Here is a 16416-nt window from a genome sequence, read left to right as displayed (position 1 = left end):
TTTTTTTTTTTTTTTTTTTTTTTTATCTCAGCATCTATCTCAATTTCTTTGGTTCAGACACATCCTCATCTTTCATAACTTCTTGTGTTTCATTATCTCGAGAATTATCCTCCTCCTTTGCCACTTAAATGTTGAAACTCATTTCTTCTTTCCCATGTGAGACCCAATATTCAAGAACACTCATAAAAAGCTTCAGCTCCATCCAACCTCATTTGTCAAACCAAACATTAAAATGTTACTATTTACTCTATACAAATGTCTCAAAACACACCAGTGAAAAACCACAACTAACCGTTAAAATCACAATCCCACCGTTGAATCTGTAGCCAGTAGTACCCTGAAGCTCCCCACCAAATCTCAGCTCGATCGGGTAAGTTTTGGATTACAAAACACTGTTCCAAGGAGACAACCTCGAATCTGATTTCTAGGGCTTCTGGTTTGGACAGTTCCAATATTTTTTTGCGTAGGAAGCAACCCATAGAACTTCTTGAATATAACTCTGATCGGACTTCTATCAGTTGCTACGAGCTATGGCTTGATGGTGATCACGGAGGTGTTTTTTACTTTCTAATCTGATGTCACATCCGGCGCTGATGAGCCTCCAAAGGTACCTCTCCAAACTGCTTTATTTTCTTATTCCTCTTTCTCGTTCTTCTCTTCTCCAGCTCCTATCTATTATGTCTTTTCTCTTCCACCACCACCACTGTGGCCTGTCATAGTAATGACTACCAGATCCACCACTCCGCAAGGTATTCTTCTCCGTTGATTGTCATCTGGTTCGCCGCTTCCCACCTCCATCTCTTGGCACCATCTTTTCTTCTTCCTTTTTCTCTATTTTTTATACGATCTTTCTTGCTCTCCCATACTCTGTCTCATGGCTACCTCTCTTCTCCTCTCTCCTTCTTGCGGTGATGATAGGGTTCAACACCAACTCTCTCTCTCCCTCCTTGTTGAACGAAGTCGGCGATACAAGTGTTTTTCACAAGATCACACAAACCTTTTCGTTACACCAGCGAAAATAACGTTGAATCCGCAATGTTGGTGATCTCATGGCTCTCTTTGTACCGATTAGATCAGAACCAACGGTGAAAGCTAATTAGAAAGAAGAAGAAATCGAATCATCCAAGAGAACAAATATGTGTCCATCTAGACAAAAAAAGCTGATATGTATTAATGTTTTAATTTGATAGGTTAGTGAATGGTTATTATTGGAATAGAATGATGAGCTGTATTAATTAAAATGTTTTCATTGGTTACCTGTTTTAATTGATGTGTCATATCTAGAATGTTTCACAATACTAATGTGTCATGCTCTGGAGAGAAACATTCAAGTTTTATTGTATTGATTCATATTCTTATTCATAAACTATATATTATTTAACTTTTGTTTCAACAAAAAAAACTGTACAGTTATATAAAAGACTCAGTAATTTATAAACCATAACTATGCGAGTAAATGCACTTAAAATGAGGTGTACATTAGGATCTAGCGTGTTCAATTTGGTTTTAGGTTATTCGTTTTTTTTCTTTAAGATTTTCAGTATATATATATATATATGATGGTATCCAAATAAAAATCGAATATGTTATAGAGGGGTTGGTATAATTTTGTTAGTTTGGGAATTTTTTTTTTTTGAATTACTAAGAGGTTTCGGGCCTAGGCCCGTACAGCCCCTCATGCCAGGTACCAAAGCATTTTATATGGTCCCCTCCCAAACGCCGTTCTTGAACTGGCGACCTCTAGACTTTGCCAGAGAGTCTTTACCCATTGAGCTATCGACGCTTGGTAAAACTGTTAGGGTAAACTTTTTATAGTGACTAGTCCCACCGCAAAGCAGCCCCATATCCAGGAAAAACTTCACCTCCGACTTGGACCTATGGATTAGTGTACACCGCTTGCCCCTACTCGTATGGAGAAGTTTTTATTTGGAGAAGCTAAGTACCACCGTGGTGGCAGAGAGACTTGAACTCAAGACCTCTGACACTCATCTAGGGCCGGGCATTCGGGTAACCCGTTCAGGTTCGGGTATTACCCATTCGGGTTCGGGTAAACGGGTTTAGAAAAATAGAATCCATTGGGTATTTTTAGATATATGGGTTCGGTTCGGTTTGGGTACTATCGGGTTCGGGTCAGTTTGGATTACAAATTTTAGAACCCGATTAGTACCCGAACTACCAGGTACCCGAAAAAATATAATTAAATTTAAATAAATTTAGTTAAATTTTGACTTACATAACAAAATATTTGAGATATTTTGATTATTTTTGATATTTAGGTATAAAACTAAATGAAATATTCAAAATTATAATCATAATTTTGGGGTAATTGCATTATATTAATGATAAATATTATAAATATGTTTATATGTTCGGGTTTAATGGGTACCAAACGGGTACTGGATATTACCTGACTGTAACCCGAACCCACGGGTATTAGAAAATAAAACCCAATAGGGTTTTATAGGCAAACCCGTACCCAACCCGAACCCGGTTTTTTGGATCGGGTTCCAAATTGGGTATTTGGATACGGTTTTTATGCCCAGGCCTACACTCATCTGTAAGAAGGAAGTACCACTGACATACAATCACTTCTCAGTTATCAAATAGATCATCAGTTATCAAGAAAAAATGGTTTTAGATAAATTTTTTTTTGTTTTTTACCGTTTGGCTAGGATTGTGATACTCATAAATAAAACAAATTATTTTTAAACTGTGCTATTAGATATGGTCCGATGTCCGGATTAAGTATTTGAGTTCGATTCACAATATTGGTTTATTTGGATTGTACTTGTACATCGAAAAATGAAATTGAATATTATATATACATATGCAAAAATCATTATATACATATATACATGCATATATGTGCATGTAGGGTGAAGAGATATTGATAGATATCATACAATATGATCATACACTATCATAATTAGGTCGTGAGGCTATATATCTTCCCATGTGATATTACAATTTCTGTAAAATAAAATAAAAAAACGACAAGAAATGTGGCTAATTAGTACTATATCTAAAGTCATTTAAGATTTTAATTTGGACTTAAAAGTAACAACGCCTTAAATTTAGAAACCCTCTCTCTATAAAAGCAGTGGCTAGCCCACCACTATATTACCTCAAAATATCAACTCTCTCCCAGACTTTCAGAACTCTCCTTTTCTATTTCTCTTTCTAGAAATTATCTTCATCTCTATCAATTATATAGTAGAGTTATTAAGAGTAACTTCATAGATATGGAGAAAAGAGTAGGTGGTACTGGTGGGTCGGGATCAGGAGATGCAGATGTGAGAAAAGGGCCATGGACCATGGAAGAAGATTTGATTCTCATCAATTGTATCGCCAATCATGGTGAAGGTGTTTGGAACTCTCTCGCCAAATCTGCAGGTCAAATTCTTATATAAATTACAATTGATCACCAATATTTGTTAGTTATGCATGTGTGTATGTGTGTGTTGATGAACTAGGGTTTTGAGCTTCACATGCGAAGATTTTATATTTCAATCTCTAAAATATGTTTCCATAGGATTATATAAGTTTGTGACATCCTCTAATATATATATATGAATTGGGAATTTTCGTTCATATTTTATTTTATTTTTTTTTTTGTTTTTGAACAAAGGGAATTTTCGTTCATATATTTTAAAAAACATGTAAGCAAAAATCTATCTCAAACTATTTGAAATTCAAGGATAATATTAATTTTAGTAAGTTTCCCAAATTTGTACACTTATAAGCAAACTCAATAAGAAAATAAAGTTTTGAATCCGGATCTTAAATTGAATGAATCAATTGAATTCTCTAAAGACGTGGTCTTTGACGGGAACTAATCATCACTTTTTTTTTTCTGAACAACCACTTTAAAATCTCTGTTATATGTATGAACTTAATTTAGAAATTATTTTTTTGGCTGTGGAGAAAAATATTGTCTTCCATAGATCGACAGACCTTGTTTGATTGGAACTCTTTAGTTTTATCTTGCTAGGGTTTTAAAGTTTTGACCTTAATTTCTTCTCACACTCTCGATGTATATAAACAAAATTATCCTAAATAATTCGATATAAAACACTTAATATCAACGTTTGTTAGACCTGACCTAATCTGTCTGGTTAGAATTTTTACTGCAGTCCAGTAAAGCTGATATTATGGTTTAAAAATCCGAATAATACTATTAATTATATTAAATAGCTGAAACACACTAATAGAAAATGACAAAAAAAATGATATATTTTACCTAAGTAGTACATATATGTACGATATATATATATATATATACACACATGCATGCACACAATCGATAGTCTATTTCTTGGTAATTGATTGTAATTATAATTTATGTAAATATAGGCCTAAAACGCACCGGAAAAAGTTGCCGGCTCCGGTGGCTGAACTACCTCCGACCAGATGTGCGACGGGGAAATATCACAGCAGAAGAACAGCTCACCATCATGGAACTTCATTCCAAATGGGGAAATAGGTTAGTAATTTGTTCATATATATACCTCAATATACATATATAAAACTCAAAACTTAATAATATATAAGGTTATATATATGTATAAAACGAGAGAAGCAAAGCTAATTTTTCGAACTTTGAATCGGTTTTATATATTCTTGAGGCTAAAGACTGAAAGGATCTTTAAAAAGACATCAAAGCAAGACATTAGGTGAAGAGGCGAAACATATTGGTGGGTATAACAAAACTTACAATTCTTTTCAACCATTTGTTTGAGTTTTCCACACGTGTCGAAATTTCTTCACCACTAGTATTAAACCTCGTGCCAATTCTTCCACGTACTAGTTGTTATGATTAATTCTTTTATACGACCATGTACAAAGACAAGTACCAAATTTATATACATCTTTTTTTTCCACACGAAAATACTTATTGATAGGGAATCGTATATACACGCGCATAAAAGTGATGTATACCGAAAGTTAGATATTTCATAGATATCGTCTTATGATTGAAATTTTGATTTAAATACTGAATGTTCGGGTCTAGCTCTCAATTTTGTTTTAAAAAAAAAAACTCATTCACACCGTACCATGCATATGTAACAGTAGCAATATTTGGCTAATGTTGTTCTGATATGGAAGCTTTAAAAGTCTCAATGCAAACCTTATTTTGGTCAACGTATGTAGCTGTTTCCTTGCAGCCACAACTTAGATCTAACCTTAATATAATCATTTGTGTTAGTGGAAAATATCCCACGTCGGAAATATGTGAAGGGATTTAAATAATATATATATATATAGGTTTTAGAGCTTCTCCATTCATTGCCAATTGGTTTTGAGTTGGAAGCCCACAGTAAAACCTAAATTTAGTATAGTATCAGAAATTGTTGGACTACCTCGTAGATGTTGTTCCCACATATGCCCACACTTCAGATGGTCATGCCTAAGCATGAGGTGTGAAGGAATTTAAATAATATATAACGGGTTAGGATCTTTCCACTTATTGCCAATTGGGTTTTAGTTGGCCGCCCAAGATAAACCTAAATTTAATAATTTGGTAAGTTTTAACACAAATACATAATTATTAAATTATTGATGATAAATCATTATTGATTATGATTAGGTGGTCGAAGATTGCAAAGCATTTACCAGGAAGAACCGACAACGAGATCAAGAATTTTTGGAGGACCAAGATCCAGAAATACATCATCAAGAACGGAGAAACGACGACCGCTGGATCACAAAGCTCTGAGATCATAAACCATCATGCCACAAGCACAGGCCAAGTCTTGAATGATACTCAAGAACCCATGGATATGTATTCTCAACATGCCAACAATATTGATCATCAGCTTAGTTACAACACTTATGTGCCTGAATCGGATTCGACCATGATACCATTATCAGTTGATCAATCCGAACAAAACTATTGGAGCGTCGATGATCTTTGGCCCATGCATTTATATAATGGTAATTAATTAATAAGTTATTTAAATTGCGGTCCAAAGAGGGATATAAATATTTTATATACAACTATACGAGTAAATAAACGTCGATCGGTTATTTCTTGGCCTGATATGCTTAATATAAAGGTAAAACAGATATGAGAGTACTATATGGGTTTGTCTCATATCGTTTAGAGGTAGGTACTCAAGATCAGGTTGGAGACTTTTATGGTATCCATTCGAGGTTATACCTAAATTAAATAAAACTACGGAAATGGATCATATATATACGTATTTTGAAAATAATTGGTCAGTGCTTTATTGTTGATGTACAAGAACACCCTTCAATTTATATTATGTTTGTGTCAACATACGATTATCTTTTTTAATGTATGTGTGTTTTTTTGTTTAAGTAAGTGTGTTGAATATGTTTTTTTTTGTTTTTTTTTTTGTTTTTGGGTAAGAAATGGGATCTAATCGGGAGTTCATTGTGTACGTACTTATGTTACCGAATAACTCTATTTATAGTACTTCTGTTAGAAGAAAGTTATGGGAAATAATAATTTCTGACCTTATCTATCTTTTCAATAATATGCATTATGTATGTTTTAAAACGACTAACGATACAACGACAAAACTAATACAAACAGTTATGTTACATATGGAGATAAAATGGAGTTCTGTATTTCTATTGCAACGACTTAAAATGGAGTTATTTCTATTACAAACAGTTATGTTACATAGTATAGAGAAAAAAATGGAGTTATTTCTATTGCAACGACTTAAAGGAGATATATCTCTTCGTCACTTATATATTTATTTAATTTTTAAAACTTACATAAATAAGCTATTTAAACAGTTAAATGGAAACGAAATCAGGGTAAGATAATTTAAGAGTACATCAAACGTTTTTTACAATATTTGAATTTCTAAAAAACGTAGACCCGACTTTGATACCGATTTATTGGGTGGATATACATGTACATGTGGATGAATGAAAGCACATGGCACACATGATGACATTTATCAACATGCATAACCTAATCCAACATATATATAGTCATAGAACATGCATCACAGCTATACACTTGCGCCACTTCTTATTACCCTTATTTCCATTGTATTCAATTCTGTGCAACATGTAGAACCCGACGTTAGCCTAACTCTTTGAACCGAACTTTCAAAAACTCAAATATTTCTAAGAAATTTCCATTATAGAGTAAGGCTCTATGAATGAAACAACTGTTTATAATAATCGATCCAAAGATACTGTTGATGTAGAATAAACAAAGTGGCTAAATTTTCTGTTAGTATATTAGAATGCTATACCAGTTAACGTCTAGACTAACTTGAGTTTTAGCATGACGAGATCATATTCAGGATGATTGACTTAAAATTTTTAATCCAAAATAAATCTGATTATGAAAAAAAGAATAATCGGACCGACAAGGATATTATTCGTGGACGACAAGAAGTTCGGTAAGGGAGTGAGTTCACTATAGTAAGACGGCATAAGTATTTAAGGTTTACCAAACTTTTTGCTTTATACAATGAAGCCTTTTGTCCAAATTGCCATTAATACTTGCATACATATATAACCAAATATATGTATATATCAAACTAAATATAATCCATATCAAATGTTAGGTTTGCATATACACAAATAATTTCACATATGACGTAGTGGAGTCGTGGAGATTATCATCTTAACTGAGTATAAATCAAGTTTGCTATTGCAATATGGTTTCGCTCTTCTTCTTTTACCTGTTTATTGAAATCATATCTTTCTGAACTGGTCCAAATGAAAAGATATACTCCATAATTTAAGTTACACAATCAAGATTTGGATGAGTAGAAATGGAACTAAGAGTAGATGCATTGGTTTTATGGTGATCATATGTTTTCATCACACGATTCACACCAAAGAGACTTGGATCTCATCTCAATCCATATTTCCATATTGACAAATAAAAAAAAACTTATAAGATGACAAACCGTTGATGTAAGATTTCACGTCCAAAGAGAATAGATCACCTCAGGACCAAGTTGCTTATAGTGTTTCGGTTGTATAGCATTCACCTCATGACCAAAGTTGTTTATTATATAGTGTTTAGATTGTATTGCGTACATATTCTAACTGAATCTAGAACATACGCTCAAATCATATTTGTTTTGACACATCTTCAATCGTAATTTATAGATATAGGCATTAGATGCAAGTACTCTAAAACATAAAATTTATTGAATTAGGTTGCGTATCCTTTTAGTTTTTTGCCCACATGTTTTTCGTGTGAAAAATGTGAATCTCCCATGTGAATCATAAATGAAAACATGACATGGTGGGTCGTGCAGCACAACTTACAATTAGGTATTATAGAAAACGTGCATGGATTTGAGTTTCATCTACTTATTTATATTGTCTCTTCTATTTTCACTGTAATGGTCCGTCAATCACGTAACCTTGGGTCTTGGACTTTTGAGATTGATTGATGGTATACCCAAAGTTGGGTTCAAGTTTATTAAGCTTTCTTTTAGGGCCTGTTTGTTTCCTTATGGCATCGTCAAAATGAATTCAAGAGCACTATATATCGACAGTTATATAACATTAGAGCATCTCCACTGGTGTTGCTCAATGGGTTGCTCAGTATTTTTGTGGTTCAAAAATAAATCAAAAACTTTTAAAATAATGCTATTTAACATAGAACCGTTGCTGCAGGAGGAATCAGAAGCAACCCGGAAGCAATCCGGAAGCAACCCAGAAAACTCATACGTGTCAAGCTCTGGTTGGGTAATGAGAAAATAGAAAAGATAAATTTTGTTCTTCCCGTTTTCTTCTGTTTTTTGCGACTCTCTTGACGGAAACAACGACTCTCTTCCCTTGAATCGATTGATTTTTGACACCAATTTTACACTTTCCCCTCTTTGAGTTGTTTCGTCGTCTTCAGCTCTTCATCGGCCGTTGTACTTTCCAGTGACAAGAAAGAGAGAGTTCGGAGAGAGAGAGCAAGACAGATCCTCATCGTCTTGGTTCTTGTTTCTTCCTCGATCTCTCGATCTTCTCCTCTGATTTAAGGTAAATAAACCCTCGGATCTACTACTTGCTCTTGTGTTGGATCTCGATTACTATTCGGATTTGATTTTGGTTGGATTTATATCCGTCAAACTATTGGAAATTGTTTCGATCTTGGCTCCGATTAGCTCAAGGATTGGTGTTCGACTTGATCTTAGTTGATTTACACTTGTGATCTCATTGTATTTTTTGAGGTAGCTGCTCTCTGTTAACAAGAATCACCATGTTTGATGGAACACGCGGTTAAGATTGACCTGAACATTGATACAGATTTGGCGGCTCTGTTATCTTGAGTGAATGCATGTTATCTTGTGGGTTGAGATGGATTGCTTTGTTGTTTGTGTATAGATACTTTTAATGTTGTGAGTTTTGAAGATTAGTACTTTGATCGTTGTGTTGGTTATCTTGGAGAACTTGATAGCTATTGGTCTGTTTGAGTGTCGGAGTTCTCTATTGTCATGGAGCTTAAGTTTGTTTGGATGGTTCAACATTGTGTTGATTGTTCGAAAATTTGATTACTTTTTTGACATTTAGCTCTCTGGGTTTTTGCATTTGTTGTTGAATTTGTCTAATAATGTTAAGGTTTTTATTTATTTATTTCAGGTGTGGCAAACGGCTTCTCTTTACCATTTGGTTCACATTGCTGCTCTTGTTTCTTTATAGTTGAAGTAGTCGAGACCAGAATCTATAGGAGAATTATATAATCTTGATTAGTTGATTGGGTGATTAGTTCCATTTGCGTTTACTGAACCATCATGATTTTGATTTTGAATTCCCTTTGACCATTGAGTTTCCTTGAGCAAAGAAACTTGTCATGTCTCAGTATCTGACTTTTATTTAGACCTTTCACATGATGATGATGATGATCTTGTGTCAAGTAAAAGGCAGTTTCTTTAACAATTCTATATATATTTTTTGAAGCAATCATACATATTTGATGACTCTTATTTAGACCTTTCACATGATGATGATGATGATCTTGCACAAGTCATCTGTATTGATATATGATGATGTTTTGCTTCTGTGCTTAGTCGATGCCCTGCAGCAAATCGCTACCACATTAGGCTGTTTTTTATAATTTAGACTTAAAAGAAAATATATTAAGAAAGCTTCTTCTAATTTCTCTATTTTGTGCAGACTGGAGATATGATATGGGTTTGAAAAATGAAGAAGATTCATAACCAAAAAGGTAAAACATCAAACTGATTCTTCTTGTTATAGGTGTCTTTGACTCAATACATCTTCTGTTCTCGTCCACTTTGAAGCTAAGTGTAAGGTATGAAAAAAACATTTTGCAGTAAAATTGTGTATAATACTGATGATGAAGATGATTATAATGATCTTGATGATGAGCTTGTACCAAGGAGCGTGAGCAAGAAGCTTAAAAGACAGAGGATTCGGAAATTGGGAAAGAGATGTTCGTATTTGCAGTTGAAACCTGGGTGTGCTCATCAGCTCATGACAAGCATGGGTTTGGCATCAATTTCAGATGCTGATTCAATTTCTTGAAAATTTTCATCAATGAAACGGTTTTGATTACTCATGTGTTTTGTGTGTAAATGGTAGTGTTGGATCTTTGCTTATTGATTTGTTCTTGGATAGTTCAGTTTATGCAATCTTGTAAAAATAGATCTTTAGGTGCTATATGAATTGTGTTAACTTCAACTAACACTCTTTAGTCCATGAATAGTTTCTTCAACCAACCCTCATCGAGTGATGATGATCAATTCATTCATTCATCTTATAAAGCAAAGAATCAAATTGTGTAATATGGCATTTTGGTTTTAATGATTAAGCAACTTGATAGGGGTTCTTTAGTGGAAGGGTGATTTTGTTAAAGTTGTTAGTGGATTGCTTTGATTAATTTAATATAAATTATATAATTAGTTTAATTATGAGCAACTCATATGAGTTGCTCTAGTGGAGATGTCTTACAATGTCAAATTTCTCTTCGTCGTTTGTTATATTCTCCGGTGTAGCTCTATTTTATCGCTACGTTGAGGACACGAACATGGCCTTAAACGATGGTTAAGTGTGGAATTATTGATTTATAAGTTTTAGTTTGTAAAAGTTAAAAAAAACTCTTAGGTCAAGTGCGATACGCAAGATAAGTGTAATGTGTTTACTCTAGACTGCTCGTGCCCCATACTAAATGAAGAAGTATTAATAAACTCTTGGTTAACCATCGGAGCAAAAGAACTTCTATAGTATAATGTATTATTTTAATTTAGAACTGTGAGAAAATTGCATCATTAATTTTTTAAAAATATATATTTTACAAAGAGATAATGGGCCGAAACGAACGAATATTACCCACCGTTACCAACACCTAAATACTTGATTAACGATCCACTAAGACATGGAAGCAGAGAGTATCAATATCATTGGTTAATCAATCAGCCAGAATTGGTTAGTAGGCCTAAGATGGATCTGGATATCCGGGTTTTTCGGAGGTATCCAGATATGGATCTGTATCCGGCGGATTTATTAAATTAGTTTCCAGATCCGTATCCGCCGATCCCAGATATCTTGTGTTTTTTTTAACACTTAAATATATTATTATAATTAAAAAACTAAAAAAAAAAAAGGTCTGTCTCTTCGAGATCTTCTCCCTTCCATCTATACTTTCATCACCAAAATCATCTTTGCCCTCTTCCAATAGCAAAAGAAAAAGAAAACAGAGCAATTCAGTTTACTTCAGAAATGATCAGAGCAAATCCAGTTGCTCTTATCTTTCTGCTCATTTGACATATCAAGGTAAATAGCCTAATAGATTTGGTAAACAGCAAACTCTTCGAAGTCAACATCTCCGTCATCAGGCTCACCACCGTCATCGCCATCATCATCATCATCATCATCATCTTCATCATCATCATCATTATCATCATCTTCTTCATCAACATCATAATCATCATAGTCATCTACGCAACCAGAAGGGCATTCTCGTTGAAAATCCATCCATTCGACCCCACAATCGTAGCAAAACTCATAATGACATCTACAAAACAAAAACAAAAAAAAAGACATTGTTAAATAATAGTGTATATATATGAAGTAGCTAATTAATCGGATTTGATTTATATCTATACTTGCACTTGATTTGTATGCAGCCCCCAACGCGTTCAATAAAGAGCCTGCACTTGACACATTGACGCCACATATTCTCCTTTGCTAGAGACGTGAGCTTCATCTCATTAACAAGAGTTTCACGGGGAAGGTTCTTGTAATCAGCACATGACAAACCAGAATGAGATGGTACTTTGCAATCAATGCAAAAGAGTCCAGAGCATTTAACACAAGCACGGACATTGAACGGGTGGCCTTGAATGGGAACAAGATTGGCTCTGGACATCACCGTTGAGCAGCTTGGGTATGGGCAACAGATTCTTTCTACAGCGGGAATCAAGTCTTCTTTCATCCTTTGTTTCCACAGCCCCTTCAGCTTTGGTTTGAAAAGCATGAGCCAGCTTCCAAGGGTGAGCTTAGACATGCATCCATGCTCAAGGCATGTTGGAAAGACTCCGCTGAGCAGCTTCACTTCCACATACCTTTTCACACAGGTAAAGCAGTGACGGTGACCACAGTTGTTAGTAAATAACATGTGGTCGTCAGCATCGTCATAACAAATGGGACAAGTTACTACTCCCTGTGTTGCCTCCACATCAGTGTTGCTGTTGATTTGAGAAGCTATCACATCTCTTGCAAGTCTATAAGCAAACTTAACATCATTTGGTGCAACTAAGACAATCTCACTTGAAGCCAGTTTCTCTTTATAGTGTATGAATTCTCCAACGAGATCCTCCATCATTTGCGTAGAAGGATCCCCTCTACCATTTATCTGCAGTGAAAATAATTAGAAACCAAAGCCAATAATTTAGTTTATTCTAGTTCTCATTTACAATCAAATTGTTTGGAACTATATATAAACTCTACCAATCTCTCCAAATGCAATTACTAAACCTAAGTTAGTGGTAGGAAAGTTAGTTGTACCAAAAAAAAAATTGGTAAACGAGAATATGATATTATAATAAATAAAAGGGTCAATTGACCTCTCCTCTCCAAATACCTCTGCCCATGCTATCAAATCAGACAAGTATTGAAACATATGGTAGATCAATTCATGAAGTTTATTCAAACAATATATCTCTAAAGCAAGATTTAAACAAAAAAAAAAAAAAGCAAACAATAGCTACCATTCAGACTATTTTAACCTAATTAATTCTTAAACTAACCAATAAAAATAACAGAGAAAAGAAACACTTACCAATTGGTAAATTCGATGGTCATCACAATAAATCACCACATTTTTTATCCCCAATTGAATTGTGTGATTTATGCCACAAATCGCTCCTAGAATCTCTACTCGGCTGAGAATCTTGGTGGCGTCAACAGATTCCTTCATTTCATACAGCAAATTATCCACATCATCGCAAATCGCAACGCCAATAGCAGCAAATACCATCTTTTCATTATATGTCGTCATTTTATCACTCACCAAACCTTTGAAGTACAATCTGTAAACTGTACTATCAGCAAATTTGTTTGTCGTACAGATAGATTCGCCGACCTTAGAACTACCCTCGCCCATAAGGTTTGGGATATTTTTTGTTATCGTAGAATCTATCCGTCGTTTTTTTAGAAATCGAAGAATCTAAATCACGTCTTTCCATGATTGTTTAGCCTCCAAATTTTCTCAATGAAATGTTATTCCATATATATAGAGGAAGAGAGTTGGATCCAAGCGGAGATTGCAAAGTTGTGAAAGAATAAGAAGAGAGTTGGATCCAAGCGGAGATTGCAAAGTTGTGAAAGAATCTTTCATAGATTGTGATCGTAGTTTTTTACAAGGACAAATTAAGTTGTGGGTCTGATTGGTGTGACTATTCATAAAGGCATAGTTTGACTGAGATTTTTTTTTATCATATTTACTTTTGTTAACATTAATTATTTTTTGTCTTTTATTTTATTGCCAGCATTTATTTTTATAAAGCCGACAAAACAAAAATTTAAGGCAAATTTAACTTTAAGACTATTATTTTGTTTTCTTTTAAAGGTAACCTTTTTGCAAAATTAGCCATTTTGAAAAAAAAATATTAAATATATAGCATCATAGTGAAAAAAAGAAATAAATAATACGTGTATATTAGAAAATGACTAATTAAGCCTTCTCTTGAAGGCATGAAAGAGAACTATATCCGTGAGTCAGAATTGATTGGTTGTTTCATCCTTCTTCGAGATTTGTTCTTCTAACTAATTTCGCTAGACTTTTTCGCTGAAAACTCCACACAAAGACATAGATGATCGATTTTCCACATGCTTAGAAAACATTGCAACTGTCGATCAGTGGAGACATAAACTGGTCGAGTATCTTACGACATATGTTTCATAGCCTTGTTCGAGATCATGTAGTTCAGCATTAGCTGATGGCTCAACGCGTTCAATCCGTAGTCATCGAGAACCGACATCACAAGCTTGTCGTGCGTTGTTTACGCATCAATCTGCACAATTGTACACCCTCTATTGTTGGTGTTAATTACATATTTTTTGTTTCTTTAACCAATTACTGGAAACAACAATTACTTGAACATCCATCATATATCAGAGCAGGATGAACAAAAATGAAGAAGAATGAGGAAGACGATAACGAATTGGATGTTCAAAAATAAAGTTCTGGATATCTCTGTTGATGTGAAGAACAAGGTGAAGAACATGTAAATATTTTTTGAACAAGGTGAAGAAAAAGACGAGTAGAAAAAAGACGTTTCGTATTTCCTTTTACGATGATGACATGGAATGATGCATCCGACATCATTTTTAAATTGATGAGGTGTCAAGTAAGCCACCAAAGGAACATGTAAATCAGCCTAATTAAACCACCAATCAAACAAAACTATAACTCAGTCGCAACTTGAGTGCTATTACAATATTTAAAAAACAAAAAAATGGCTGCCAAATTCAGCCGTTTAATGTCGTAACTCAACGGAAAATCTTTAACTCAGTCATATCGTTTAATAAGTCAGTCATAATTGCATGCTACTCTGGTAATTAATCTTTCGCTAATAAGTCAACTGTATAATGGCCGAGTTTTTTGTTAATTCAGCTCATTACGGCTATATTATGACACTTAACCGTAAATTAGCTGTAACGACATCCCATAAGTAAGCGTAGTTAATAACTCAGCCAACCGGAGAAAGTTAATTCAGCCATGTCAAAGTATTAACTCAGCCAAATTTTTGACAAATCAACCATTAGATAAAAACTCAGCCATAATTACGTATGGGTTATGCTCGAAACTCAGCCATTTTCTCATAACTCAGATAAATTTAATGAAGTCATCCGTAACTCCAGGCTGGGTTATGATCGTAAGTCACCCGTTTGATCATAACTCAGCAATTTTCCTTAAATCAACTGCAACATACCGTAACTCAGTCGTCATTGCCGTTGTAGCGCTTTACAACTGATTTTTTTTGTCAACCAAACATTAATTAGTATACGACTCCACAATTGGTATCCCAAACAAGAGGAAATGAGTTTACAAAAGAAATTTCAGAAATTAACAATTTGGACGACCGAGTTAGACAGTCCGCCTTCAGATTCGAGGAGCGAGAAATCTTGGATAAGGAGAAGAAAGGAAAGGAAGCCTCAAGCTTGTGAAAATTGTCTAGAGGAGTAGAGAAGGCAGGGCAGTCTTTAGGGGTTTGAATCATCACGATTAGTTCCGCACTATCCGTCTCAAAGTTCTGGCAGATGAATCATGTGGCAAGAATACTCTCCATGGCCCAAAGCAGGCCTTCCAACTCCGAATGAAACAGGGAAGGAATTCGTCTTGGACATTGAGCTCCAAACAATAAAGTATGAGTTTCACCATTACAACACCACAAACACAAACCTGAATTAGACTCAAAAACTTTCCAAGATCCGTGTATTTGACAATGGGGACCCTGACCCTAGCTCACTCTAGGAACCAGAGAGATCAATGGATTTTAGTGACCAGAAAAAGCCTCTACCCGAAACTGCACCTCTTCCATAATAATTTTGCACATACAACCTGATTAATTACATCAACTGGTTCCAGCTGTGTGCCTTGAAAAACCTTCTTATTCCTATTTTTGCAAAGCAACCATAATTTCCAGGATAACTGATGAAGATAATCTGGATCTCCTGAAGGAGAAATTCCTCTCCAGTAAATACAATCCAAATTCGAATACACTGACTCATAAGGAAAACCTCGTAGTAATACATATATATATAACCAAGACTTCTATAAAGAGTTAATTATTCGAATGCAATGAAGAAAAAAATTATTGACTAAAAAGCATGGTCTACTTAATAATAAAATAAAAATACCGTAGGACCTATGGTCTAGGTCCTTTTAATTGGTAGATTCTCTTAAACGGATCAATGATTGATAAAAGAAAAATGACTAATCAACAATAA

The 16416-nt window shown here is 34.4% G+C and overlaps 2 protein-coding genes and 1 long non-coding RNA gene across 3 annotated transcripts; 2 read left to right on the top strand and 1 right to left on the bottom strand.

The window, feature by feature from the left end:
• On the top strand, nucleotides 2640-6321 carry LOC104724388 (transcription factor MYB24-like). Its single transcript, XM_010442865.2, has 3 exons — nucleotides 2640-3393; nucleotides 4354-4483; nucleotides 5588-6321. Exons 1-3 carry the CDS (start codon nucleotides 3243-3245, stop codon nucleotides 5940-5942), a joined length of 636 nt encoding a protein of 211 aa, XP_010441167.1. The 5' UTR covers nucleotides 2640-3242; the 3' UTR covers nucleotides 5943-6321.
• On the top strand, nucleotides 8701-10678 carry LOC104724387. The gene is made up of 3 exons (XR_757642.2): nucleotides 8701-8982; nucleotides 10117-10168; nucleotides 10278-10678. It is a non-coding gene; the product is annotated as an uncharacterized LOC104724387 (long non-coding RNA).
• LOC104724386 (probable E3 ubiquitin-protein ligase rbrA) lies at nucleotides 11300-13816 on the bottom strand. The gene is made up of 3 exons (XM_010442864.2): nucleotides 13244-13816; nucleotides 12069-12817; nucleotides 11300-11977 (listed from the first exon to the last, which is right to left on the bottom strand). The coding sequence occupies exons 1-3, from the start codon at nucleotides 13565-13567 to the stop codon at nucleotides 11746-11748; spliced, it is 1305 nt and encodes a 434-aa protein (XP_010441166.1). The 5' UTR covers nucleotides 13568-13816; the 3' UTR covers nucleotides 11300-11745.

The sequence above is a fragment of the Camelina sativa genome, chromosome 11 (assembly GCF_000633955.1).
Source record: "Camelina sativa cultivar DH55 chromosome 11, Cs, whole genome shotgun sequence".
NCBI lineage: Eukaryota > Viridiplantae > Streptophyta > Magnoliopsida > Brassicales > Brassicaceae > Camelina > Camelina sativa.
Note: the sequence above shows the minus strand (reverse complement) of the source record. Positions and strands in the feature narration are given on the sequence as shown.

Excerpts from the sequence above, each read along its gene's own strand:
- LOC104724386 (XM_010442864.2), bottom strand. The coding sequence starts at position 13,567 with ATGGGCGAGGGTAGTTCTAAGGTCGGCGAATCTATCTGTACGACAAAC. Across the intron at positions 12,818-13,243 it reads ACCATCGAATTTACCAATTG|ATAAATGGTAGAGGGGATCC; the intron begins GTAAGTGTTTCT and ends TTTTCACTGCAG. Across the intron at positions 11,978-12,068 it reads TGCATACAAATCAAGTGCAA|ATGTCATTATGAGTTTTGCT; the intron begins GTATAGATATAA and ends TTTGTTTTGTAG.
- LOC104724388 (XM_010442865.2), top strand. The coding sequence starts at position 3,243 with ATGGAGAAAAGAGTAGGTGGTACTGGTGGGTCGGGATCAGGAGATGCA. Across the intron at positions 3,394-4,353 it reads CTCTCTCGCCAAATCTGCAG|GCCTAAAACGCACCGGAAAA; the intron begins GTCAAATTCTTA and ends ATGTAAATATAG. Across the intron at positions 4,484-5,587 it reads CATTCCAAATGGGGAAATAG|GTGGTCGAAGATTGCAAAGC; the intron begins GTTAGTAATTTG and ends GATTATGATTAG.